At 37.1% G+C, this 27,313-nt stretch overlaps 1 protein-coding gene across 2 annotated transcripts in view; it reads right to left on the reverse strand.

Moving 5' to 3' along the window:
- CDK17 (cyclin dependent kinase 17) overlaps positions 1–27,313 on the reverse strand; it is an 87,484-nt gene that overhangs the window by 46,719 nt on the left and 13,452 nt on the right. The window contains exons 2-3 of one of the 2 annotated variants that reach the window (XM_048926363.1): positions 5,373–5,520; positions 1,074–1,112 (exon numbers count right to left, since the gene is read on the reverse strand). In XM_048926363.1, the coding sequence (XP_048782320.1) occupies positions 1,074–1,112; positions 5,373–5,490 (157 nt within the window). In that variant the 5' untranslated portion in view covers positions 5,491–5,520. The remainder of the gene's footprint in view (positions 1–1,073; positions 1,113–5,372; positions 5,521–27,313) is intronic. The other variant, XM_048926445.1, reaches the window with a different exon arrangement.

The raw sequence follows: 27,313 nt of genomic DNA on the forward strand, positions 1-27,313 counted from the left end.
CAGCACTCAGTCAAGATAAAAGCATCCCTTGCCTCCGTTCTTGCCTTCCCACACACAGCTACCCTCCCTGTAGCTCCCAACACAAATACCTGTGAGGCCACACTGCCAAACAAATCAGGAAAGAGAGGATCTAGTTGCCTACTTGTCCTACTTTCAGGAAAAAAACAACCACCACACATTCATTTCATTTTTCCATACTCCACAAATCCATCTGAATGCCATTTAAGGAGAAATTTCTACCTATTCATCAGTGAGACTACGCTAGCAGAAATGTGCCATATATACACAGAGTCCACTTCTGCATTCACACACCACATTCTTCTGCCAAACCTGTTCTCCAGTTGCGAAGGAAGAGATGAGTGGACAAAAAACCCCCAAGTCTACAGGTCTCTGAAGCATGCTTTCAGGTACTCAATGTTCCTGCTGATTTCTACTTATATGCACTTCCACGTATGAACAGAACCTCCAGGTTTTGTGGGATGAAGCAGATGAAAACAGAAGGGAGGAAAGAACACTATGCTGTGTGGCATATGTGAGATGTGAAAAACATACTGATCAGTAGTAACAAAAACTGATGTATGCAACAGCACAAAAGGGTAGATACAGATAAAATAAAACCACTGTCAGAACAGTGTAAGGAAAAGTTTGTGGTTCAGAATTTAGCTGTGACAACTCCCAGTTATTCGCAGTAATCTGTAGCTCTAGAATGAGCTCTATCACTTTGGTGTTCCCTCCCTCCCCCACTTGAGATGCTTATATTGATTCTTTCCTCCAAAACGAACAAAAAAAATGTACTGATTTATTACTGGGAAGTATTTTTGTGCTCATATTTTCAACTCAAGCACACTGTTTTGAAAATACATTGCAACACACTGTTTTCCTTACATGCAAGGAATCACACACACCAGATGGGAACTTCTCAGCTGTACTGAAGATGATATGAAATGATGACAGCTACGTAAAGATTTGGGTGCTCTACAACAGTACTGCAATGTGTCAGTTTTTACAAACATTGATTCTTTTTATCAGAGCAGAAACTAGTCATTAATGCCTTAAACCTAAGAAACACTTACGCACTTTACTGTAGCTGATCCTTCCATTATTACTCACACCTGTAAAATTACAAAAAAATTATGGAAGTGTTTGTGAAACTGTATCCTATGATCATATCACTGAGCTAAGGCAGATTAAATGGAGATAAATGTTACTCTATGATACTCAGGAAGTCAATTATATCAGAACCTCCTTTGTTTTGTTTTAGCAGGTATGTATACATATACATAAAGAACAAGTTGGCATTATATAGTGGCATTTCAACTGAATTGTTACTTATATATTAACATGAGCCATGGATGTATTTATGAATATATCTTATAATTAATCTTAAGAGCTTATAATAATGCATTTTATAATTTTAGACAATACAGCCCCATTTTTCACTTTCATTAGAGAGCATACTCATATGTATTTACAGCATTTGCATAAATTTTACACTTAATTGAGCTCTAAATATGCATGATTTGGATGTTACTTCTGGCCAATTTTCATTAGTATGACATTGGCAACGAAAAATTTCAGAAGCAAATTTAGTTCTTATGTGCTACAAATTACCACTTAGTATTTTTAATATTAATCTGAATAAATATATATTAATGAACCTAGAATTAAAAGAAATAGGCAGCAAATTGTTATTGTGCTAGAATCAAGACAGAATTAAAAAATACACAGCAAATCCAACTAGTTAGTTTTATATGTTGAAGCATGAGAGACCACAAAAAAAGATTCTGTTTCAGCCCACAGTAAGGCTTCAGATTCATATTAGGTATTTCATTGGTCAATCTACTTTTACGGCTTATGCATCTGATTATGTGATGCTTTCTCACCCAAAAGCCAATTATTATGAATGTAATTTGTAAGGCAGATTTAATCATATATAGGTTTCAGGTCACAAAGTAATTTGATGGTGTTCTAGAAAGAATACTGTTGATTATTCTATGTTCAGTGCAATACCTCTGTGCTCTGACATTGCTATTGCACTGAACAATGTGGGTTGATCCGTGCAAATCCCATTTTGCTGCTGCTGATGGGTAAGTGCTGCATGCTGAGACTGTACTGACATAACACGATGAAGGAGGCTGCGTGTGAAATGGAACTGCATACAAAAAAGGTCAGCTGACTCTGTGGTATCAATGCATTGCAAAGAAATCAAAAGTTACGTTTCTAATTTTACATTTGTGAACTACAAATGGGACGATTTGTTCTGCATAGCAGTAATGTTCTTTTAAACCAGCTTTCAAACAACCCACTCAGAAGTTGGAGTTAATGACAAGGTAGGTCTACAGAGTGCTGCAGCTATTTGGAATCAGAGGCAATTGTTCTAGGAGAGGACAGGTTTGATGGTGGGCTGAATAGGCCAGTCTACTGCAAAAGGGGACCATGGTGAAAGGTCCGTGGTACGGTATGCGTGTCATCTACATTCAGAAACAAAGCTGAACTGGAACTTTCTAATAAAGATTTCATAGAACAATATTATGAAAAAACATATGGATGAGTGTGGATTGTAGGTCAGCAGTTAAGTGGATTTTTATGGATGTAGCCTCAGCAGCCCCCAAGGTGCGGTAAACCAGACTTTTTTTCAGGAAGGAAAAAAGCTAGCTTGTACAACAATATACGTGTTCCAGTGAGTATGGTATCAGAAGGGAATGACAAGAGACAAGACAGGTTATTCTAAAAAACAAAACAAAACAAAAAACTGCACACCAGCAGTGGAAGAAAATTCTGTAGAGCCTTCAGTATTGGGGCAGTACCTTGCTTTTTGGCATAAGAAATATAGCTGAAGAGACACATAAAACTTTCTGAAGACTGGCTGTATGCTTGACTTTGATTCTCTGTAGCTCAAAATATTGGTTTGCCTTTGATTTACTTGACAGAGCTTTTAAAGTTCTATTAAGAAGAAATCCAGAGCCTGCAAACTAGCCACATTTGTGTTTCTCTGTACATAGGGTTAAAGAGCTGTTTGTTCTTTTCAAAAGTTGACCTGGCATAGAAGGCTACTTCTATCTTCTGGGATCAGCACTCCCACAGCAAAAGATCCACTTTTCATGATCTTAATGTATCTACCGACTCATAAGCTGTTCTTTAAGACACTACATTCTCTCGTGTTTCAATTTGATATTTACAACCAGTACAGGCTTTTTTACACTATATACATATATATATATATTGTGTATATATGTGTATATATATATATATAAACACACATACACTACATATATATGTATATACACACACACATATATAAAGAGATTGAGGCAAATCTCTCCCATTATATTTGCATATATATCATATATATACACACATATATATGACAGCATTTGTTCAAATCTTGACTCCTATGATCTGCATGAAAACCAAGATCTCCTAAATCGTGCAGCAAATATTTTTCCAATTTTCTAGTTTTCAAAGGAAAATAAAAATACCCCAAATAGTATCCTGTTCATCTCTGCAATTTCAGAGTTTGAACTGATACTAATATAAGCACTCTAAAACTGTCAGAGAAGAAAATGGGGGTGTAACTTTGTAAAATAATTAAAAGTTATGAGTTAAAGATAACATAGCAACAGTACAATTGTATTTGCTATTCTTCCTCTTTGGAAAGGATCGACAATACTTAAATGTATCCAAAGGAATTTTACAATAGCATTAACATCTTGCAGTTCTAAGCATTGTACCACACAACATTAGCATATATGCTTCCTTTGAACCAATGAAATAACGCGGAAAGCAAAGTAAAATGAGCGCTGAAAGCCAAGTCCTTCATTTGCAATTAGAAACATTTAAAATACCTACAGACAAGTTAAGTTTGTCAAGGTTTGATGATAAACATGCAGAAGACATCTAAGTTGCTGGTTGAGATAATTCTCAAATATTAAAAACTGCCAATACATGGTCTAGGATGGCATAAGCTCACACCTTCATGAACTAGTTACTGTGTCTTCTCTCCCTTGAGCTAGCATCCAGAATGTCACACAGATGAAACTTTCTGGATCCAGTTTTCAAGTGAATCACTTCAGCAACCCAGTTCAGTACACTCAGTGATGATGGTGCAGTTTCCCAGCATGAACGTAATATTTCCTAACATTTACTTGCACAAAGCAATCAACCTATCAGAAGTATATACAGGTCTGAAGAAAATATGCTTCAGTAAAGGCTAATACAAATGAAACCATGAGGGACAACTACTTAGAATGTTTCAGAAAGTGTTTTATACACATTAGTGAGAAAATACTACAATTCTAGTTTTGGAGTACATCTGCTGAATAAACACAAAAAGTTATAATAGACATAGTTTCCAAAACTCTCAGGCATGGCCTATGATGAAGACAACAGCCATGAATAAACCAAGGATTAAGTGTAAAAATGAAAAATATGAATTGTTTTGTTTTGTCAAAGGTAAATTCAGCTTGGTATGAAACAGATCTTGGATGGAGCTTACAAGTCTCCAGGGCAAATTCCACTGCCTCTACTTCTGTTCAAACTTCCTGCCAATTCTGAATATTCAACAGGAATATTAAGAATCATTTACTGGTGTGAGGGGAAAAAAAATAAATCAGATCTCTTGATACTTGAGAAAATCTTAGATGTCAGTAGAGCAATAAATAATACTAACCAGCACAGAAAATGCAATGTGACTTCAATGCCACAGCCAAGAAAACAGAACAAAGCAAATAAAATCTCCTCTAGTCATTATTATTGCAACGCGGGTTCAGAAGCAGTACTATCACTACTGCAGACTTCACAGCAGCCAATATGCTTATGGGATCAGACAAAGACTTGCATAAGAATACACAGACAAGCTAGTTATCTCTGATACTTCTAAATGCCTTCCCATTGCAGAAAAGTAGTACTTATTCCGAGTAATAGTTAGACTACCATGCTACATCACCAATGATAAGGTAAACAGTTACATTTATAGTACCTAGGCAATTATTATCAACATATTACAGAATACAGAATTTGGGGAAATAAACTTAATTTGTAGCAATAAGAGGTTGTTGCAAGACCCACTAAATTCATACAATAATGGGTTTGTTTACTGTTAGACCATCTACAATCCTTGCTGCTTAACACATTAAAAAAGCAATTCAGGTAATTCTTGAAAAATATGTATAATAATTTGATATTAAAGTAAACCAGTATGTGACAAGATATTAGCCTGTTACAAGAACCAGTCTAGTCAAATGTAAGGTAAATTAGAAGAACAGCTTGACAAAGATGTCCATGCAATTATGAAACTTTTAATAAAACTCAACATCACTCTCTCATGCGAGATCTGATCAAAATTCTTACATTTCAGTGAAAGACAAGCTTACCATTATCTTTGCTGCTGTTTTCTTCAATTGTCATTTGCTCTGCTAGCTCAGACAGCGACTCATCAATGGTCTGACTTCCACGCAAGGTTAAGGAAAGTCTCCTCTTAAACTTTTTCATTCTATCAATATTACGCTGGCTTAAGGAAGCCTAAAAAGAAAGATTAAAAAGCAAGAACAAAATTATTTAATCAGAAAACAAATTAACTTACATCAAAATGAAGCAAGAAGCACAGAAATTATAGTCACTATGCAAGTTATCCACAAAACATTCACCATCCTTAGACCAAGGTTTCTCCGCTGGTCTGAAGAAGAATGTCAAGACATTGTTTTGCAATGAGACATACACTTCTGCTATTTTGATTTATTTTAGAGAAAGTAAGAATCACTGCTTAAGAAAAACCACAACAGTTGATTCAAACAGTACTTAATTTTACAATAATAAAAATAGCAGTTATTTGAAAACTTGATGACACTCTTGTTACCTACTTTACTGCACCCCTGCTGCAGTCTCTCTCCAAATCTGCAGGAGACAGTGACATTGGAACCTTCTGTCTCTTTCAGCCCACCTGTTTAAGGACGACAGGCTACTGACCTCTCTATTTTGCCCTTTTCACCAAATGAGGAGGAAGACAACATTAGGACTCTTAAAACACAAAAACAATTCCCAAATTCCCAAGTTGACAGCCAAGGCCTGATAACAACATCTCGAATGGATGCCTCTCTCCAACCAGGCAACAGGAATAAACTGAGAACAAAGCAGGAGGCGCTTTCTCTGTGGGAAGTGGTAAGCAAACAAAGAAGCAATAATATCGAAAGAATAGGCAGATAAACAGGTTGCCACAAGTCTAAGCTGGTAAGTGAACTTTGTCACGTAAGGGCAAACACATGGTGCGCTGCAGTAAGCACACTGCTGCCTTTCATTTCCCCATATGGACGGCTCGCCCTAGATGTTACTTCTGAGCAGCTCCTTCATCTCTTCAGAGCCTCCAAGACTCACACACAAGCACAACGTACTTTGATTGCTGAGCTGCTCATATATTTTGTCCTGCTTCTATCAGCCTCTTCACACTCCTAAATCCGCAATTCACACAGAAAAATAGAAAACCAGATTCTCCTCGATATCCACCTCCAAATAGAGAAATACAAGAAAAGCAGCACTCTAAATATCTACACTGAATAACAAATTGTGAATATGACTTCTTTTATTACATTGACAGAACCACTCAAAATATACACTTTTCAAGTGCATAGCTTACTCTTTATTTAGATGTTAGATTACAAAAAGGAGAAGAAATTAGTGGCAGAGGTTGGATGTGGCAATTGACCATAGGAGAATGCAGATATAGCCTAAGTCAACGTAAGAGCCCACTGCTCATTGCAGTAAGTAACAATAGATTAAAAAAATGACCTTTTTCAAGGCCAGATCAGATGAGGCCCTGGGCAGCCTGGTCTAGTATTAAATGTGGAGGTTGGTGGCCCTGCATGTGGCAGGGGGTTGGAGATTCATGATCCTTGAGGTCCCTTCCAAACCTGGCCATTCTGTGATTCTTTGGGATTTGAGTCTAATGGCAAATGAATACAAAAAAGTGACAAAGAAGGAATGGTGTCTAAGGGGAAAAAGGTAGGTTACAACAGAGGATTAACACTTTAGGCAACCATAGCTCCTATAGGAGTAGGGGTAGGAAATATGTAGGAAATAAAAATAGAACTTCTGGAGATTCAGTTAGATCAGCAAAAAGAGTTCTGTTCTTTTAAATGCATTTCTGCCCATGCAATAAAACCACACCTTAGCATGAATAATGTCATCTCTTCTCACTCAACAGCACGATATTCTGATTGTTAAGGAACCAAACACACAGAATGTTCCAAGGGGAATATTTACTTTTCCTGTTCAGGACTTGCTCTGAAAAAGTTATCTGAGAACGTTATGCTTAACTTTTCCAAAATGACAGCCTATGATTCTTCTTAAAAACTAAAGAAAAAATAAAAATAAAATAAATCAGGACACATCCTTTTATTTTGGTTTTATTCAACTCTCCTTCAGTGTTTTTGAAGCCTGCATCTTCCTACATGTACTACTCTCAAAAAGGATAGATGGAATTTTTAGCTATGTAATGCCCTAAAGCTAAGGGAAAGCACAACAATTTCTTTCCAATTTTCCACTTGGGCAGTACTGCAAAAACAGATGCTTTTATATGGAAACAGGCCATTCCTGGCTTTTAATCTTGCAAATATTTAAGCCTACACATTTTTTTAATTGAAAAGGTCTACCGCAAAGGAATATCACATACAAATTAAGAGACACAGATTAGAGAATTTTATACTTCAAGATAGCATAGAAGTAAATATTTTGTTAACTACAGTTTCAAAATTCTCCCTGTTACATGAGGCTTTCATGGGATGTTGAAGCACCATTATTATCAAGATTCTGAGTAAGTTCAGGATTGATTTTGAAATAATTTAGAAGAAGAATGAGGAGTGCAAATCCACATGTGCGTAAATGCTTTCTTCCTGCGAAATAACTCAGATTTTTTTTTAAGGATGCTCATTTACATGAAACCAAATTTTCCTGCTTTAAGTACCAATATTCTTGCTATTTCAGTCATGAAGAAATATGTACTACACATATATCTAGAAGTGGAAGGCAATGTATAAGGATTGACTGTCTCCAGCATTTGGGAATGTCCTGACTCTCTGACTCCACATTCTCACTTCTGCAGCCAAAGCTGCAGAACCAGTTAAATCTTGCTATCTTGAGAAAAGGTCCCAAAGTACAAAATTCCAAACACCCCCCCCCCCCCCCCCCCCCAAAACTATAATCCAAAGCTAGAACTGGTTCTCCAAAATGTGTAAAATGACAGAAATATCAGAGAAAGGCTGATTTTAAGTCACTTGAATTAAAATTAGAGGGAAACAGTTTGAATTCGCTTTAAACAGCTCATAACAGGTACATATTTATTTCCTCTTTTTAATATGTAGCCTGATCCAAACCTGAAATGGAGCTATTTAATTAGTAATATACAAGTAGCAGCTATAATTAGATGAAGCAAGACTCATTATTTTCTCCTAGGTTCTTACTATGAGATGAATGTGCACAGTTATGTTTATTTTGAAACTTTAGAAAGGAACTGAGGACCTCACTTCTCTGTTCTGTAGATTAATCTACTCTGAATTTCAAAGATGTATCCAAAGCAACTATTTTAGATGTCAAGACGTATAGATGCATACAGCTGAATGCAACTAATGCAAATTCTAGTCTTCTGCAGACAGAATGAGGACAAGCAATCTGACACGATACTATCTGTTACAAGTCAGAAAAACTGGCAGAGACATATTTGTTCTGTCCTTAAACTGATAGGAAATGAAGGAAAAACAACATATAAAAAGAGCTGCTGCTTCTTATGAATGATCTCTAGTCTAACCCAGAATAGTTGGTACGTTTGTCGTTGGAAGCAGCACAACTAAATCCTCAGAAATGATACTAAAATTAATCTTTCATACACCATATTTTTCTCCCTACAATAAAAAAGCCGTTTTCAATAATCACTGTCACTGACTGTTTGCTTCAACAGCCTCAAGCTCCCACTTCACTCTCCACGTCATTTAAAAGCAATCTCCACAATGCAGGTTTAAAAACATCATATTTTTAAAATCACCTAGGTGAAATCAGATTTAAACACGTGGGTTCTGGCTCCCTTATTCTGTATCAGACCAATCCCTCTCGTATCATCCGTAATATGGCACCTTTGCTTTGGCTAAACCAGATTCAAGGCAACACCTTGGATATACTGCAGGCACACATCAAAGCGTATTCATTCTAAAGTAATACCTCAACTAGATTCTGCACTCATCTACTCAGTAAAAATCAAGGCCTTATAATGCTGATCATCGAAATCCTTGAAATAAACCCTCACTACTTCCCTTAAGCTCCCAGCCCCCTGACATGTTGAAGTAAAGAAAAGGAATTAAGGTCTTTATTTGCAATTAACATACACTGCGCGCTTAATCTTTGTAAGCTTAACCAAATTCAGATAAAGTTTTCAGAAGTGCTGAAGTTTAATTTAATTGCTTACATGTTAGCCATTTATTTCAGGAGGGTCACAGATTCTGGCGGCTGATTTGGCTGATTCAAAGTCCTTTGAAGCCAATGGGAACCTGCCTTTCCACTTCAGTAAGTTTTGGATCAGACTAAATGCTGACTCTCCAGTTTCCATATGTTAAATTGCATTAAAGTGCATCTACAGTGACATTAAGCATTTTAACATTTACTTTCCTACTAAGGCGCAAAATGAAGTTACTACTTGACTATTTTTACAAGCTGCTTTACAAGAGGGAGAGGTGTTTCCCAAACATCTGAAGGTGGAAAGAAAAACTCATTATCCAAGGAGAACAGCTGAAGTGGAAGGGAAAGACAAGCCCAGAAACTTCGTGTAACAACAGCCTGAGAACAGCATGAACATGGGACAGGCCTTACTGAGGTGCTCAGGAGCCGCAGGTGGGGAACATCAGGGCAAGAAGGAACCACCACAGGGCTAGCTGTCCACCCTGGAGCTCAGGATGAGCTCTTGGGACTTCCATTTTTTTTGTTAGGAAAAATCGAGCACAGTATTACTAGCTGAGAAATAGAAATATTCCTAGAAAAAAAGAATAGCAAGAACCATGAAAATCCCTCTGGTGTGATCCTCAGTGTCTCAGCGACTCTCAACACGCAGTGCCATTCAGTCTATCTTTCAAATCTGAGCAGCTCATCATTTAACCTTCCACTAGTGTCTTAATTACACCAGTTAAATGTCTTATTTTCAAGCAGGCAATAAGCTGCGTGTCATTTGTTTGACTGCACGAATAACTTTAGATGCTTATCTTTCATGAGCATTTCTGCAGGTGATAACCCCTGCTTGTGTCAGAAAGAAAAACCTGGACTAATGTAAATGATGTTAATTAAAAACACAAACAAGGAAAAGTCTGTCAAGGATATCATTCTCTTAATCTAAAAAACAGCTTTCTGTAGTGTATGCATCTATTATTCTCAATTTATATGAATTAAAAAAAAGGAAAAAGAAGATAGAGAAAAGCTACTGATGATACAAGCATCTTGCACATCAAATACAAAACAAACTAAACTACACTAATGAAAAATATATTGCTAATTTATCTAGGATCATAAACCAACAGTTCTATAATTGTAAAATTCACATATAATACTTCCTTATAATCACAAGTCTACTTTAAAATAATAATTATAAATATGGCATCTTACTGCATCTTTTGGTTTTTTTCAACTCACATTTGTTCACGTCTGTGAAAAAAAACTACAGCATTTTTCCTTGCCTTTAGAACAACATGACTGGCCAACTACTCTTGTTAGGAACAGAACCACTTCAGAGGTTATCTCTTATGCTGCACTTGGTCAAATACATGACACAGCAAAGATCCAAGTGATAGATCTGAAAAACAAGAGCCTTGTTACTGACTAAAAAACAATAATTACAGAGTCAAATTTAACAGCCCAGTTGAACTCCCAGCAATAATAAGGGCAAAAGGACTCTCGCCGCCTTTTCCTTATTAACAAAACAATATTCCACATGAAATTAATCTTCTGAGGTGAGGCCCTTTTATATATTTACAGACACAGAAAATTAATTACTGAAAACTGCAAGCAGAAACGTATTCACAAAGCTGTACTTCTTATCAAAGGTTTGTAATATAGGCAAAGACGCTCCTCCCAAAGAGAGTAACAGCATATCTACATTCAGTTCCTGATCTACATCAACTGGAAGAACATTTGCATACAGAGGAAATGCATGGAAATTAGCTGAATTGAAATTGAATTTATATTTGCAATGCATTTCCTCTTCTGCCTCCTCCTAATTCCTTTACCTTTAAAATGTAATGAAGAATGGAAATAAAAAGAAATTAAAAAAATAAATCACAAAATCTTTAATTAAAAAATAAAACAAAACTTGAGAGTCACTGCTATACGTGTATTTAACTACACCATCGGTAGAGAAAATAATGGAACAAACCTCCTAGGTTTTCCAAAAGGGTTAACCCTGGCAGTCCTCTTTCATATCATATACTTACCTTTCTCCTGGATTCAGCTTTCCTTAGTCTATCACAGCAAGTTTACATATTTTCAAATGTACACACACATTTTCCCCACAGAGATACAAGCGATATCAAATAGCAAAAGAATCATTAAAGACATTGTATTTTATATCTCCCTAGATTAGATACATTGTACTAATGAATAGCTTCGTGTTAATTATCAAAGGTTCTGTTCTCTCACCAGCCAAGTGAAAAAACATAGTACGACTCTGGTTAAACTAGCTGACATTTAAGCCAACAAAATGAATGAGCTGACAGGCAAAGCTTCTTGCATTTGCTGTTGGACCCATAAACTGAAAATCCTTTTTCCTCTTGGACAAAAAGGCAAAAACCAGAATGCTACCTGAATGCAACATATTACCAACGACCAATGGAACTTTCCACCTCAAACGATGTAAGGAACACTGGAAAACAAGATGTATGCAGTTTTACAGGATTTTGATTAATACACATAAATTGCCTTAACGTGGCTTCAGAAAAAAAGTATCTTCAAAATTGTGCACAGAAAGCATTCTATCCCCTAATACAGAGATTGATTTAGTAACTGATCTACAATGGTGCGCTCATCTCTTCCAGGACCACCTTCTTCAGCCTCGTAATGAGCCAGTCTTGGGCAGAAAACTGAGCAGAAATCCTCTACTAAGCTCAAGAATGCTAATTCTAAGATTGTAAAAGAAGTGCACTCTTCTGAGGACCCAAACAACGTTATCTGTAGAAGGCACAGACTTTCAAATGCCGAAGGTATCCTTTATTACCAAGATTCAAGTACAAAAGGAGGACCTTTGCTTCATCTCCACAGCTCTCAATCTACCATCACCTGTCCTTCAAGCATCTGGCCTCTCATCACCAGGCCTCAACATTTGGCTTTTGCTGTGCACACACAAAAACGCATATTTACAACTCAAGGCTTGGGATGATGAAGAGCTTTCAACTTATTTTGATATTATTGAATCAAGTATGTTGAAACATAGCATTGATATAAAATGAAGATAAAAACCAAAGAAAACACTGATATGGCTAAGTAACTAACTGTAGCACAAATTTCTAACCAAATCTAAAAATGTTTTGGTCTTTTGCTCTTAAATCAGAAATTAATTAAGTTTGGGTTCGTTATGTGCTGAACCTCAGTACACATTTTCAGTGTCTGTACGATGTGAATATACACACACAAACACACCCAGAAAGACTTCGCATTCAAACCCATAACAAATGAAGTAAAAACAAACTATCTCATAATTATTGTATGCATTCCTTTCTACACGAGTAATATCAGAAAGTCAGGAATGATTTTAAGACAAATTTGGAAGCATTCCTCTCACTTCTATACGCATGCAGAAGGCAACTCAAAAAAAACCCCCAACACGTAGCTGTTTCAATGTAATTTATGAGTTGTTTTGTTGTTTTTTCTTTTTTTAAAAGAAAGCACAGCATAAAAACACAGGAATGATCTTCCATTAGTGAAAAAGAGACAACACAGGCAGCACATTCTACAGTACTGCCAACATCTGTGATATTTTCCCTACTAAGAACAGCAGGCCACATTTAATATCGAATGCACTGATGCATTACAATGAGACACAAAGCAAGATATTAAGAAAACGCTGGCGTAACAGAACTGACTGTATGGAGTCTTATTTAACACAGAAGAAGTGTTCTGTGTTTTTCTAGAGCCTTCTGACAACAGCAAACTGTGGTAAAATTTCTATTTCTGAAACAATACAGTGACAGAATACCTTGGCTAAAACAAAATAAGTCACTCCTGACAGAAACAATGACTAAAAGAGTTTCTCACAGTCAAGTTGAGTATGTGCAACAACTCCACAGAGGTATTGTAAAGACAATTCCAAAGAGAGAGTAAATAAACTCATTCTGGCAATGCACTCTCTCTCAACTACGGCCCCAAAATGCATTTGAGTTAATGTGTATTACCTAAATAAATTTATAATTTTTTTTTTCTTTTTTATGGGTTGAAAAGGACCACAATGATCATCCAGTTTCAAACCCCCTGCTATGTGCAGGGTTGCCAACCACTAGACCAGGCTGCCCAGAGCCACATCCAGCCTGGTTACTGTCTTTTCTTCCCTTCTCCAGTCCTGTAATTGATACAGCTCCCAAAATTCCTCACTAACAGCAAAGCTCTGAACAACAAGTCAATTACAATTTTTTCTGCTGTATTAATTTTTACACAGCAGTCACGTTGTCCCAGCATGGGACCAATTTGTTCTGTTACAACATTCAGACAAATGCTGTTACATCTGCCTGATGTTCACGCTGCCATTTAAGGGTCAACTGGATATGCACACAGGGACTTGGAGTGCTCACTCATTTCAGCACCCAGTGCCAAAGATACTGAACACACAAAGCACTATGCAAATGATGATCTAGCTGACAACCTGGGAAAGAAAGAAGAGTTTTGACGTATGTTTGTGGAGTGGATTCACAAATAGTTATATTAGCAACAGCAAGGTGGTGGTAATACGTAGTGCAAGGCAGAGGAGAAAGAGCAAGAATGTGCTTAAGCCATCTTAATACCTTCTTGGAGGTAGAGCACTGATCACTGATGTGCATCAAATGCAATGTCATACCGTCTGCACCAGGAGTACCGTGGCATTACTGTTGAGTACTAGAAAAACAGACTGAAAAACTCAAAGATTTTTACCTTCAGCTAATTTAGCCTAGTTAAAGAAAAACTGAGAGATGACATAAATGGAATTTGTGAATAAAATAAAGGACAACGGCAAACGTTGTTAAGGAAAGATGACATCTGATAAGAACAAATGCACATGAACTGAAAAACAAGCACTCAGCATGCACCTCTACTCTCCGATAGTTCAGACTGTTCCTACCATGTAATAACCACATGCAGGTTTTTCCCTTTCAGACTCTGTGCTTCTCCTGCAGTTACATCCCACTCTCTCATTAAGCCATCCTACCACATCTCACAACAGTTACTTCCCAGGGTACTTTCCAGGAACAGATAAAGAAGAGTACCTCTTCATTTAAGCACACAAACCAAGGCAATTGCCATGGATCAAGCTGTCACAGCTGTCACCATTGGTGTAAAGACAAGATGCCTAAATGGAGACTAACAGATCCCATGCAGACAAGGATTTCCAAATTCTGGAACAGAGCAGAACTACAACTTTGTAATTTGGGTGAATCTGGCAATCCAGCTGGAGAAGCCTCCCCTGCTCCAGGCAGGGCAGACAGCACAGCAGAGGACACTGCTTACATTTCTTGTCACTCTCTCAGTACAGGCCATTCTCTGCCTGATGGCAGCAAGTCCTCAGGGCCTGCAGCAAAGCCAGGACTACAGAATATGTCCCTTGGCACTGACAAGAAGTCAGCCAGGCTCAGGGAAGTGGAGACATGGCAACAACCAGTCACATGGAAACAGGCTAATCTGTAAGTAAATGATGGGTCAATAAGGTGGTTATTAGGATATGGGGAAACTGGGAGAGTAGCAACTATTAACATTAACAAATAATACTAAACTAGACATGAGTAATTAGCAAACAAAAACGGAGTGACAGTTACTCCCCAGAAAATGTTTTAAACAGAACTGAAACAGATAAAGTCAACAAAAGCAGGCACACACATTGGTGACTGGAATCTCTCTGGGATCCTTTAAGCCTGCGTAAACATAACCAGGTATTTTATTACGAAAAGAAAGCAGTAAAAGGATCCCCTCGTCCATACAGAGAGCTGCTAACAAATGCATCACTGTGCTGAGCAGACCCATTTGCTCTCTTTTGTTTGCCTGGCAGAAGGAGGAAGTGCAATTTTATATTTGTCTTCAAAATAATTTGCCCACTAGCATGATCACTCTGCTGTTAGAGCCCAGCTGTGAGGCAGCCTTATCCTGCCACAGCCTAGCAGAAGGTGAGCACCTCCCCCAGCAAACTGATTCACATTCTCCATCTCAATTGCCTTGCAGAGGCTGAGATTGCTGCCTGCTGTCAGTGACCTGGGTAATGCTGTCAAGCTGCAAGATTTGTCTCACAAAGAGAAAATCCTTTGTGAAAAGGAAAATCTGAACTGCTGCCTATACAGAGAGATACTCAGCATTCCCTAGAGAATATTACTTCAGAAATATTTAATGTCAGAGTCGAATACAGATCCACCTTGAAAGCAACTTTCTCTCTCAGAGAAATACCAAACCTGTTTTGCTGTAAAACTCCAGGGCAGAAAATAAAGGAGCCCTAACCATTTTTAAAATGTTACCAAATGACAAAGGCCTCAGAACACTCCAGCAGAGTTGCTTGAGGACATGTAGCATCTCTATTTTGCTACACCAAAAGAGCAGTCCAAGTTCCTCTAACTCCTTCGCCCTTTCTCCAAAAATGCTCTTGAAGCAACCTGGCACCCATACTGCTATTTTCTGTCTGCAGTCTCTGTGCCAGGAGATGCACATACTATAAAATCTGTTTTAGCAGCCAAGTATGCTACTGCTGAAGAGCAACCAGAAGAAACCCCTCCACTGCAGTTCACTTTGTTTAATGACTAGGATTAATAAGTCTGAAATTAAATACTTTCAGAAGTTTCTAAGGAGCAACACAGTTTTCATTCTCAGTGCTTGTACTTCTGCAGTTTCATCTTCTTCAAAAGCAGTTTACATTTCTGTTTAATAAAAGGGAACCCAAGAGAAGGTCTTCAAAAGGAATCGTCATCTATGCCTCGTTAGCAATTTGTAAAAGCCCCAAATAATCAAGTTATGATACCATTCCTCCAGTGTCTGTTTCTGATTGTAACAGAGGACTCAGTGAACACTTTTTGAAGGGATTTTGACCAGAGTATCACAAAAGTGGTATTTACATAAGATAACCTGATATAATCTGGAAGCTTCCTGGCTCTTGTAGATGATCATCACCACCTCAGCAATTCTTTCACCATAAAGGTATGGTGCCCAGACTGTAAGACTCCTTGTGAGAGAAGGGCTGTGGGGTGACAGGATCATCTTCCCTTTATTTGAACAGGCAAACATTCTGCATGACAACTGATCCCACCAAAGGGGTTTTAAAGATTTTCTTCTTTTACTACAATCAAGAACTCCTCATTTTGGATCTTCAACAGAATCACTTGAACCTAATTGTCTCTGCTGCCCTCAAAACACTAGTGAGACAACGTCAAGACTTCTAAGGAGGTAATTACAGATACTCCTACAATAAGTTTTGTTAATTCTTGAGACTGTCCCAATAACTACTTTTTCCACCTTTTTGAATTGATTCTTATTTGAGGGTAGGGGCTCCAATAAAAAGCTGATGAAAAGCTCAGGATATTGGCTAAATTATGAGAACCTAAAAGCAGGCAATAAAATCGACTGCAGAACTATAAAGATGTCATAATGTAATAATGAAAAGACAAATGTTTACAGAATTATTTCATAAATTAAGAGAACCATGTTCTTCACAACACAGCTATCCCAGCTACTTGAAACAGTGTAAAAAATGTAGTTATTGAATATGAAGGAAGAAGGCAGACAGCAATTTTTATCTGATTATAAAAGACTTCCCTTCTTAATTCATTAACATTGAGAAAAGAGCTCTAACAGGAAACTGTTGACGGCAGCAAATATGGTACATATGAAGTGCCCTCTGACTGCAGAACTGCAATCACTTTTGCATTACACACACACAAATATATATGTGTGTGTATATATATATATATAAATATATATAAAGCGCACTCAATTATTGAAAACAAAGGTGATTTTTGAGAATTGAAGCTGATTTTGCTAAATTACATGTTGTTAAATAGTGATTTAATCCATTTCAATGTCCAGAGAAATAACAAGCCCAAATACATACTATCTTGGTGTACTGTTACTGAAATCAAACAAAGATAAAAGAACACTGATAAAGAAATCTGATACAGAAATCTATGGAAGTGGCAAGCAACCAAGTGAGCATACAAAAACCACACAGGTTACAAAGACCAAAACAAAACACTAACCCCATTTCAAAGATTAGTGTTTAACAGCTCTAATTTGTTCTTCACTGCCCACATTACAATTTATGTAAAAGCTACTTCACTGCCCATTCTGCTCATTGGTATTCAATTAAAGCCTATGAGCTGCTAAAGAGAAATGTACTTCTATGGTCATGCAGCCCTAGGGGAAAAAAAAAGTATCAGTTATTGTCATTTCATCTGACCAGTACTATTTCTACAAAAGGAAAAAAAAGAAGAAAAAAATTGGAAGCAGTACAGAAAAGCTTGCTTTTGTTGGGGAAGTCACTCCAGAATACGCAGGTTTAAAAAAAAAAAAAAGAAAAAGTTGCAACAAAAGAATTTTTATGGCTAAAAATAAATTGATGCTTCCATTATGAAGGAACTAAATCCACTGGAGAACGTTTCAGCACTGAACTGCAATTGGCAATGAATGGAAGACACATACAAACATTAAGAAGTCAAGAGAGGAGAAAGTAGAGACGATTCACAAAGTAATTAGAAACAAAAGAGAGAAAGGACTAAAGTAAGCTACGTGCATCAAGTTCTCTCACCCACAAAAGCAGAAAACTATGACAGAGACTTGGTGTAAATCTTAAGGCTATTGGTTATTAGGCTGTTTAATTACTAGATCAAAGCCCCATACATTCACATGATACAGAGCACCAGAGCTGAAAAGCAACAAGATGGTGTGTTCTGATCAAGTCAACAGAAGTGCTATCATTTGCTGATGCTTGATCTAGATGAAATTGGCACTGATGTGCGATCCTGCAGTGAGCATTAAGAACAAATCTGCTATCACTAGAGGTGGAGCTGTGACCCAAGGTACAGGCAGCTGGTGTAGGACTGGCTGTACAGAGCTCTGGAGCACAAACAAGAACAAAACAATTTCACTACAGACATCACAGAAATGAAGTGTTTCCACTTCAGCCAATTACAGCTAAATATCCTTACTTTTTAATCTGCATAAAGAAATCTTTACACCATTATTTGATTTAGTAAGTGCTTTATGCTTTTTTTATTATTATTACTATTTAAATGTCCTATTATCGATCTAACTATTTTTCCACTGAAGACATAAGAACTCCACCAAATCCCATGAGCACCATTATTCCAACATAACACACCTCAGAGACTGAAAGGCTTGCTTCAAATTTCATCTGTGAATGGAAGTTTTCTGAAATTTGCATATACTCACATAGATTTATAGTAAAATAAGAAATGTTTTTTACTTTCCAAACCTGTATATTGCAGTTTTCACAAATTTAAAAGAAAGAAATGTTTAAAAATGGCGCTTATTATTTCACAGGACTATCCTGCAACTAAAGCTTTGTCGTAGCGAAAATTCATGCATTCAATGAAGACATCATTCTCTCCTCCATTCACTGTGAAGATTACGACTTTTTACATAACTGCCAACATTAGTTGTGTATCTGTAAAATGTACAGCTTGAAGAGGTTGTTAATTCAGAGGTACTTGAGAGGAGCTTATAAACAGGAGCAGGACAGACTTTCAACACCGTCTGATAGTGACAGGACAAGGCAGAATGGTTTTAATCTAAACAAGGGGAGAGTTGGGTTAGGTGTCAGGCAGAAATTCTCTACTCACAGGATGGTGAGGCACTGGGATATGCCGCTCAGAGAAGCTGTGGGTGCTCAATCCCTGGAGGTGCTCAAGGCCAGGTTGGACAGGGCCTTGTGCAGCCTGAGCTGGTGGGTCGCAGCCCTGCCCATGGAAGGGGGTTGGAACTGGATGATCTTTAAGATCCCTTCCAGCCCAGGCCATTCTGTGAGTCCATGATAAGTGATTCTTAAGGACACATAAGAGTGATGAATAAAATCGCCACTGTGAAATCTTCTTATTAAAAAAAATCTGAGAAAGGCTGAAGATTGATTATCACTTTTGCTCTATCACAAAATACGCTAGTGATTTTCAACATCCAATTAGAGAACACTCACGTGCACACGTCAGTTTTCAATCTCTAAAGACGAGAGACGAGACCTCTGGAGCTTAAAAAAAATCTCTAGTTTCCTTTATTACACATAGGAAACTATGTCAAGGAAGAGTTACCGTCTGAAAATCTTTTTAGCAAAGGAATACTATCTGAAATTGGTCTCATTCTTCAGACACACAAATTCAACATGCAAGTCGTAGTTCTCTGTCCACTTATCCAATCCTCAGAGACAGAGGGAGCAGAAGTATGATGAAACCAGAAGTTGGGCCACGGAGACTGATATAAATAATAAACAAAATCTAAGAACAACTTCCCAAAAGTCATCCAAACCAAAACAGAAATCTTGTTTTATTCAGAAATAAGGTAATATGCAAAGCAGTTGAACATTCATCTTTACTGATCCCCTGCAGGTAAATTGATAATTCCTTTACTTTTCAGGAAGAACAAAAGAAATGCCATAATTTCCATGAGGAAGCATAGGAAGACAACTCCTGCACAGAATGAGGAACACAAACTTCTTTCTTCCACAGTCTAGCTCACATTTTCAACATGCTGTACAAAATTGTATTGCATTGTTCTACTTATTAAATCTGACATATTCAAAAGCTATGAACTCAGTTTCACTGACCCAAACTTCTTCATTATAATGTATTCTACTGTTATAAACAGTTTGCTAGAAAAAAATTTTGAACTGCTCTCATCTACATTTTTTAAACTCTGTTTCCTTTTGCACATGAAATTAAGCTAGTTCTCTCAGCTCTGAAGAAGATCACTAGACAGCCATTAAATGACTCCAGCACATGCATTCAGCTCCTTAAACTGGATGGCCAATTTAAAATTCAGGCAGCTGAAACTTGAAATTCAAGTAAAAATACTGAAGTGTGCTATTATTTCTAATTATCTCTGCATAGGAGTTTCTTCAATTTCAAATACCTTCAAAAAAATAAAATTAAAAAAATGAGTGAAATATGTGACTCAGCCAGTTTGACAGGAAAATTTGATATTTTACATAATTCAGTTGTCACGATGCATGCTCGTATTTTGTTCTGCAGCAATTGTAATTAAAATTTCAAATATTATAAATTACTAACCTGCAGCAATTTTTAAAAATCCTTAAAATAAGAGAAATACACTTAGTAGCTTCACACGGTCCTTAAGCTCAAATGAGAAGTTTTTGTGGAGCTGGAACATGAGATATGTTCAGGACAGTTAAGCATAATAATCAAACACATACATTATAGCATTACAACATGTACGTATAGTATATCGTCGTGTGTAAGCCAGTACCATCAAAACTACTTTTGTCTTATTTTAGCACAGCTTATAATGATTTCAGTTCAACTAAAATCCCAACATTAAAATGTAACACATGAACTTGGGCTTAGGATCTATTTTTTCCACCTTCTGTTATCTCACTTATAATTATTTTACCTTGTATAACCGAGTAATCAAACACTAAAGCCATACCTAGAAGTTACCATTTTGCTATTCCAACAATGGAAGCACATCAAAACACTTTTCAGTTGCCTCTGCTCAGATCCAGATTCTACTAAGCAAGCTTGCAGAATCTTGATTATGCCTTCAAGGTAGAGCGACTTTCTGTGCTGTTTCTCCTTCTCACTTCCCTTTTTTTTCTTTTTTTTCTTCTTTTTTTTTTGAAGCTGCCCTATTACAGCATTCAAAAAGGAAAACCATAAAGCTCCTCCAAACCACGTGCAAGTATAGCTTGACTTTCTGCAGTAAAAACAATGACAACAAAAAACCCAAAATCTTTCAAGCAAAATTAGAAAAAAACACTGACAATGGATTTAAATCTCTCATCTGTTCAAGATCTCTACAGAATCAGAAGGTTCACATTCAAGATAAGACCATGTTGTTTTCTTAACTGCGTATGTTTGTAAGATGATGTAAGAATGCCTATACAAAATCCACATCACTAAGCCAGAATAGTTTTAAAATGAGTGTACTTCAACACGCATTTCTGTTCTTCAGTTTACTCTTCCTTCTGTGTGAGAGCTGATCTGCCATTGCACAAAATACGTGAAATACCAGTTTTCCAGCTCTGCCCAGAATCAAATATCTGTATGTAAAAAAAAAAAAAAAAAGTATCTACAGCCAAGCAGATAAAGGCAAGGCAAATAAAGACCTGAGATCCAAAGAACCACGCAATACTTAGTGACTGAGGATTTGACTGAAAGCATTAAGAATGGTCTACTATATGGCAGAAACCTTTTAACAAATACTTTTAGAGCTGTTTTTTTTTCAAAGAACTGCACAGATTTGTCTTTAACAGAGATGCTAAGTGAGTTACATAGGAAACATTATCCTTTCCAGGACATACAGAAAATACATAAAACCCCATATTATTCTTCTTAAGTTCTTGAACTTGAAACAAGTAAACTGTCTTTGACAACAGTTGAAGACATGAACACGGATCACAGCAAAGATGCACAAAATGAAGTTGTTTGAAGAATAAAGATTGGCTGTAAAAACTAAAGCACAGTTTAATTTAACTCTGCAGTTTGAACATAAATAGCAAATCTGAATTACTGAATCAATTTATCAGCCACCATTCCTATGAATCAACATATATCTACTGAATAAATTGGAGAGTCAAAAGAAATTTATTAGCATTAAATCTTAACATGAAAATGTTTTAGAAGTCATTTGATTGCAAATAAGTAGTAGTCCTATTCTGCACACTTGGACAGTGCTCCTTCTGGTGAGCACTACTTGTCTTCTCTGTATTAGCTTTCATCTCAGCACTGCCATCTAACTGACAACAAAGCAGTCAATTCACGTTAACTGTCCATGTACTTATGGACACTCAGTATCTATAAAATAGGCAAAATAATCAAATTATTAAAGAAAAAAAGTGAATTGTTGAGAACCAGAGACTTGATTTTCCAGATGCTGAAAAAGGAAGGCTTGGTCTGAAGGCAAGAATTCACAAGCAATTTTCTAGCTCAATAGAATTAAGTGTCAGTAATGCCACATAACCTGTTTTATAACATAAGTCTCACTGATGATTCAAACAGATTATGACCACTTAAGCACATATATTCACCTGAATATATAAGGAAGTTACAAGCTGTCTACTCCCACAAGAATATAAGCACTACACACAATGGAAGGAAAGGAATATTACAAGGATCATCAAATATTATTTCCCATAAATCATACGGTTATTCTTTCTTTCAATATGACAGTAGAATACATTCATAATAGTTCTGAACAACCATGATAACAGGTGACCACATCCAATAAAACCCATGGTTTCAAAATAAGACACTGCTTCACAAAGCTTCCACCACAACATGCCAGTCAAACACCCAAACTTGAATTCTATATGTGTTAGTTTAATTCTGCATGCATATATTGTATTCTACAGTTAAAGCAGCAAATTGACAGGCAGGGGGAATAACTATTCACTGATCAGTCGCAGACACAGACTGAGGATCATATTAATTGTTGAAAAAACAAAAACATTTGCCACAGTCACTGAACGCTAAAGTTAAATGGAATGTGAAAAAGTGTAAGGGAAATGCTTTCAATCTGCAGGGAATAAAAAAATTCAAGTAATGGAGGGAAAGACTGGAAGACTTCGCAGAAAGATTTATAACATTTTTCACAACTAATTTCAAGGAACTGCTGCTGTGGGTAGCAGCATGCAAACCAATACTCAACAGCTATCATCGTATTTTCGCTGCTGTGACTGCAGTGCAGACAGAATCTGAGATGATGAAAAAGATGCATGAGTCATCACAGCGGAGTTTTGACAAACTTTCCTCTCTCATGTTTTTGTTTGAAGTGTCATTGCCTATACTGTCCCAGTGCCAAAGCACAAACATCCACAAGCTTTCACAGCTTATGCTCTTCCTAAAGTTCAGAAGCGCCTTCCCCTCTTTCTGTGAGGCAATCAGGTATCATGCGCAACTGCTTCCGAACTGCAGAAAGCTTTCCAATTCAAAAAGCCTTAATCAAATATGGAATGCCAACACGCATTAGCAAAATCAACCTATTTGGAAATGTTCTCTGCCCGTTAACACGGGAGTTGCCTGGACCCCCAAAGACACCACAGAAGTGAAAATGATGGGCTCGGTTTTTTTGTGAGTTTTTTTTGTTTTGTTTTGTTTTCCATTTAGTACGTACAGAAAGAATTGCTCTCTTGCAGAGTTAAAAGATTAGCCTGGCCTATTTCTTCTCAAAATTCTTTTAAATTTAGCCTCTATCACAATCTAGTTTTCAAGGGGTTTTTTTTGTTTTTTTTTCTTCCTTGGGTGTAGGAGGCAATCCTACCCCCTGCTGACAAGAGAGTAGGAGGTCGAAATTACTAATGAGCTAACAAGACAGGCTTTTTATTATAAAGCAACAATTTAAAGAGAATCTGTAACAAGAGAAGTATGAGCACTTTCCTTTGGTAGCACAGTAAGGAAGGAAACTCATTTTGGCCTCCCAAGAGACCTAACTGCATTCCCAGAATGATGCTCCTGTTGTCACATATCTCACACCCTGGAAATCTGGATGAGAATACACAAATGCTTGTACTTGTATTCAGAACATGTTTTCCAGACTAATACCAATTAGTTCCTTCCCGTCTGTTTCCTATCAGTAAAATGAAAACATTGGGAAAGATCCAAATAGTGACATTTTGACAGCAAAAAAAAAAGCAAAGGCATTCAAACGTTACCAAGGCAAATCTGAAATAAGTGAAGCATGAAGATACCTTTTTTTCCCTGTACCTAATTTCCCCATGATATGCTTCCATCAACTCTAATTAACTCCATAAGAAGAATCTCACTTACACTTCCCCTGCGCAACATCAGTTCTGTATAAATAGATTGAGTGCCTTCCCAAGAAGCAGTCTGTACCTGCAATAAGCTTAAGAGAGCTCCAAGAAGCCGTTAGTGACTAGACAAAAATATACACTGAATATGCAAAGACAACTCTAGACAGCTTGCATGCCTCCCCAGTTGCTAGGTCTTCAGCTAGATCCACATAGAGAGGAGGATTTGCGTCAATACATTCATACCACACTTGGAAAAGCGATGCCTGAAGAGCACCTGCTCTCTTGAGCAGGGCTCAGAACAAATTAAGGTGTTTGCAAACTTGACTTCTGAGTTGAAGTAGCTAAGCATGCAGCTCTCTTCATACAGATAGCCCGTTAGAAAAAAATCTAAATAGTAAGCTTGAAAAATTTGAAAATTAGCACAAAACTTATTACTTATCCCCCATGTACCATGTATCAGAGGAAGAAAAAATGCTAAGTTCACAGGCTGAATGTCAGACAGACACAATGTCATCCCAGGGCTCCTCATAGGAGCTGTTCTTTTTCCCCTGTGTACACTGTCTACAACTCTTGCTCACTCAGTGACTATACACAATAAAGATCTTAGTATCCCCTTAAAGAATCTGCAGTTATTGGGGTTAATAACATTACCACCGATTTATTGTTCAAATACATCTTACTACTAAATTTTTATAATAAACATTACAATCTGATTCACAAAGGAAGAAACACCAGGTCCAACAAATTTAAAGTCTATTCTTGCTACACATACTTTCTGCATGTTGCACCTATCTATTATAATAAAGTTACATAAACCACATATCCAGTTTCCTACCAGACTAGGTTTGCTCATACTTACCATTCAACATGAGAGCGTAACAGATGAGTATAAACGTCAAGCAAAAGAGACATTCAGTGGATTAAAGGTTTCAATACAAAGCAAATTAACCTTTCAAAAGGCAAATATATATATCACTGCAACACGATACAAAATATCAAAAATATAGCAGATCAAATTAAACTATTTTTGGTAGAATGAACAAAGTTTTGGAGGAAAAAAGTATCAGATTGGAATCTAAAGGTTATTAAATTAAACTACACAGACACAGGACACCAGTGTATACTAAAGTATACACTGAAGTCAAGCAGACGTTTTAAGCCAAATCTGATGATTTCTGAACACTTGAAATATACTCTACATTCTGTATCCCTTTTTCAAAATATACAATGTATTTTCCTCAATATAACACAGAGCAAAGTGAACATAAAAAACTAAAAATAAAAAAAACAAGGAGAGAAATATCCTGAGGACAGACAGTGGCTTTCATACCAGCAAAAGTCTGGCTGAGCTTCCCATTTCTCACACACAGTTTAACCACTGTGCTACACCCCCTATGCCAGGATGTTCACAACAAAGCAAAAACAAGAATAAGGATCAAAGTCTCTCCAGCACTACCAAAACAAACAGAAGGTATTATTCTATCTACTGCTCAACAAACTATTCCTGGAAATCCATTGCTATTGCAGTTCACCAGCAAAAACTCATATTGAATGAATTTGCCCAAGAAGCTCAAAAATCAACAAGTTTTGCTATAGCACACAGGGTTGGCACTTTGTTTTTCACAGCTTACTATGATACTTGAGAAATCATTCAAAATGCTCCAATCACATATTGTTCTGACATTTAGTGAAACACAATGAGAGTATGATGGGTAAGTACAGAATAAAGACTTCTTATTAATTAGGCTTTTAATTAACCAATTCCAATGACTTATCACTATTAACTTCAGTATCCTCCCTCTGAATTACCAACTTACCAAGACTACTGAAAGACTTAGCCATCTCCCATTCATTATATTAACAGCACAGACACATTGTAGCTTATCACTGAGAATAAATCAAAACCACACAATTCTTTTGAAGGTACACGTTTGATGAACAACAGACAGTTCAACACATCAACATTCAGGTCTATGAGCACAAACAGCAGATACTTTCCAAGCAAATAACTAAGGTAAGAGTGAGAAATCCTATTTACTCAGCATGCTGTGTGCAGTTCTACCCCAGGACAGCTCCTCCAGTGAAGTTAAGATAGAAGGGAAGTGTCTGGGGACAGCAGTGCCATCCTTCTACTGCAGTCTCACAACTGAACCCCATGGAAAGCGAAGCATTTGGGATAAGGCTAAAGAAAGCAGAGTCAGTGCCACACACGGCCACTTCCAATTTACATTCCTAAAAATCTACCTTCATGTTCAAACTCTAGTAGAGTCCAGTAGGGAAAAAATAATAATTAATCGAGTTTGTTCAGCTTCAGAACAGCGTGGTACTGCACTCTCACAAACTAACTCACATTTTCTCCAAAAAACATTTATGTGTGCCTCCACAGCTGGCTTACAATCAAATTTCCCCATGGATCTGCACAGGATAATGGCACATATAAATCTTCTATTCAAGATCCCTTTCTAACACAGCAAAGGCAAGCACTTGTTCGTGTATCCTTTAACAACTTTATGAATAAAGTAAGTATCAGAACACCACAAATGTACTAGCTTTTATTCTACATTTGGATTTAATTAAGGAAATGTCTTAGCATAACAAGAGCCACTTCATATTGGTATATAAAGCACATGGGAAACTTCTCTGACTTTTTCCAGACAGCATTATATCACGTTGGTCTATAAAGAACGCTGCAAGAAGACAAGGTTTATGTTTGACTTTTTAGCAGTCTACATATAATGTTTGCCAGCATCTTAATTATACAATATTTCCAAAGTTGTTAATGAGAATATTATTAGTGTTAACTTTTAATATGTTACACTAATAATATTTTAACTTTTACATGTACCATATGTATTCTGCAATGTTTTTATTGGGTATGGCCTCCAAAGTGTCATGCAAAATATTCCTGTATAGCAAGCTACCAATTACATACATACAAGCAAGGCTTTTGGAGGCTGCAGTAAACAGGCACTCACCTCAAAGCATTTTTACTCTCAAACTACAGCCTGTTCCGGGCATGGCGCTCCTGGCACAGCTATCACACAAGAGGCCTGCTCCCAGCAACAGGCCTGCCCAGCTGCCACAGCACGACAGCTGCCACCAGCCAGTCCATGACCTTGTGTAACAAGGCCTCTGCCTTTGCTTTCA

Source organism: Lagopus muta, chromosome 1 (genome assembly GCF_023343835.1).
Source record: "Lagopus muta isolate bLagMut1 chromosome 1, bLagMut1 primary, whole genome shotgun sequence".
Classification (NCBI taxonomy): domain Eukaryota; kingdom Metazoa; phylum Chordata; class Aves; order Galliformes; family Phasianidae; genus Lagopus; species Lagopus muta.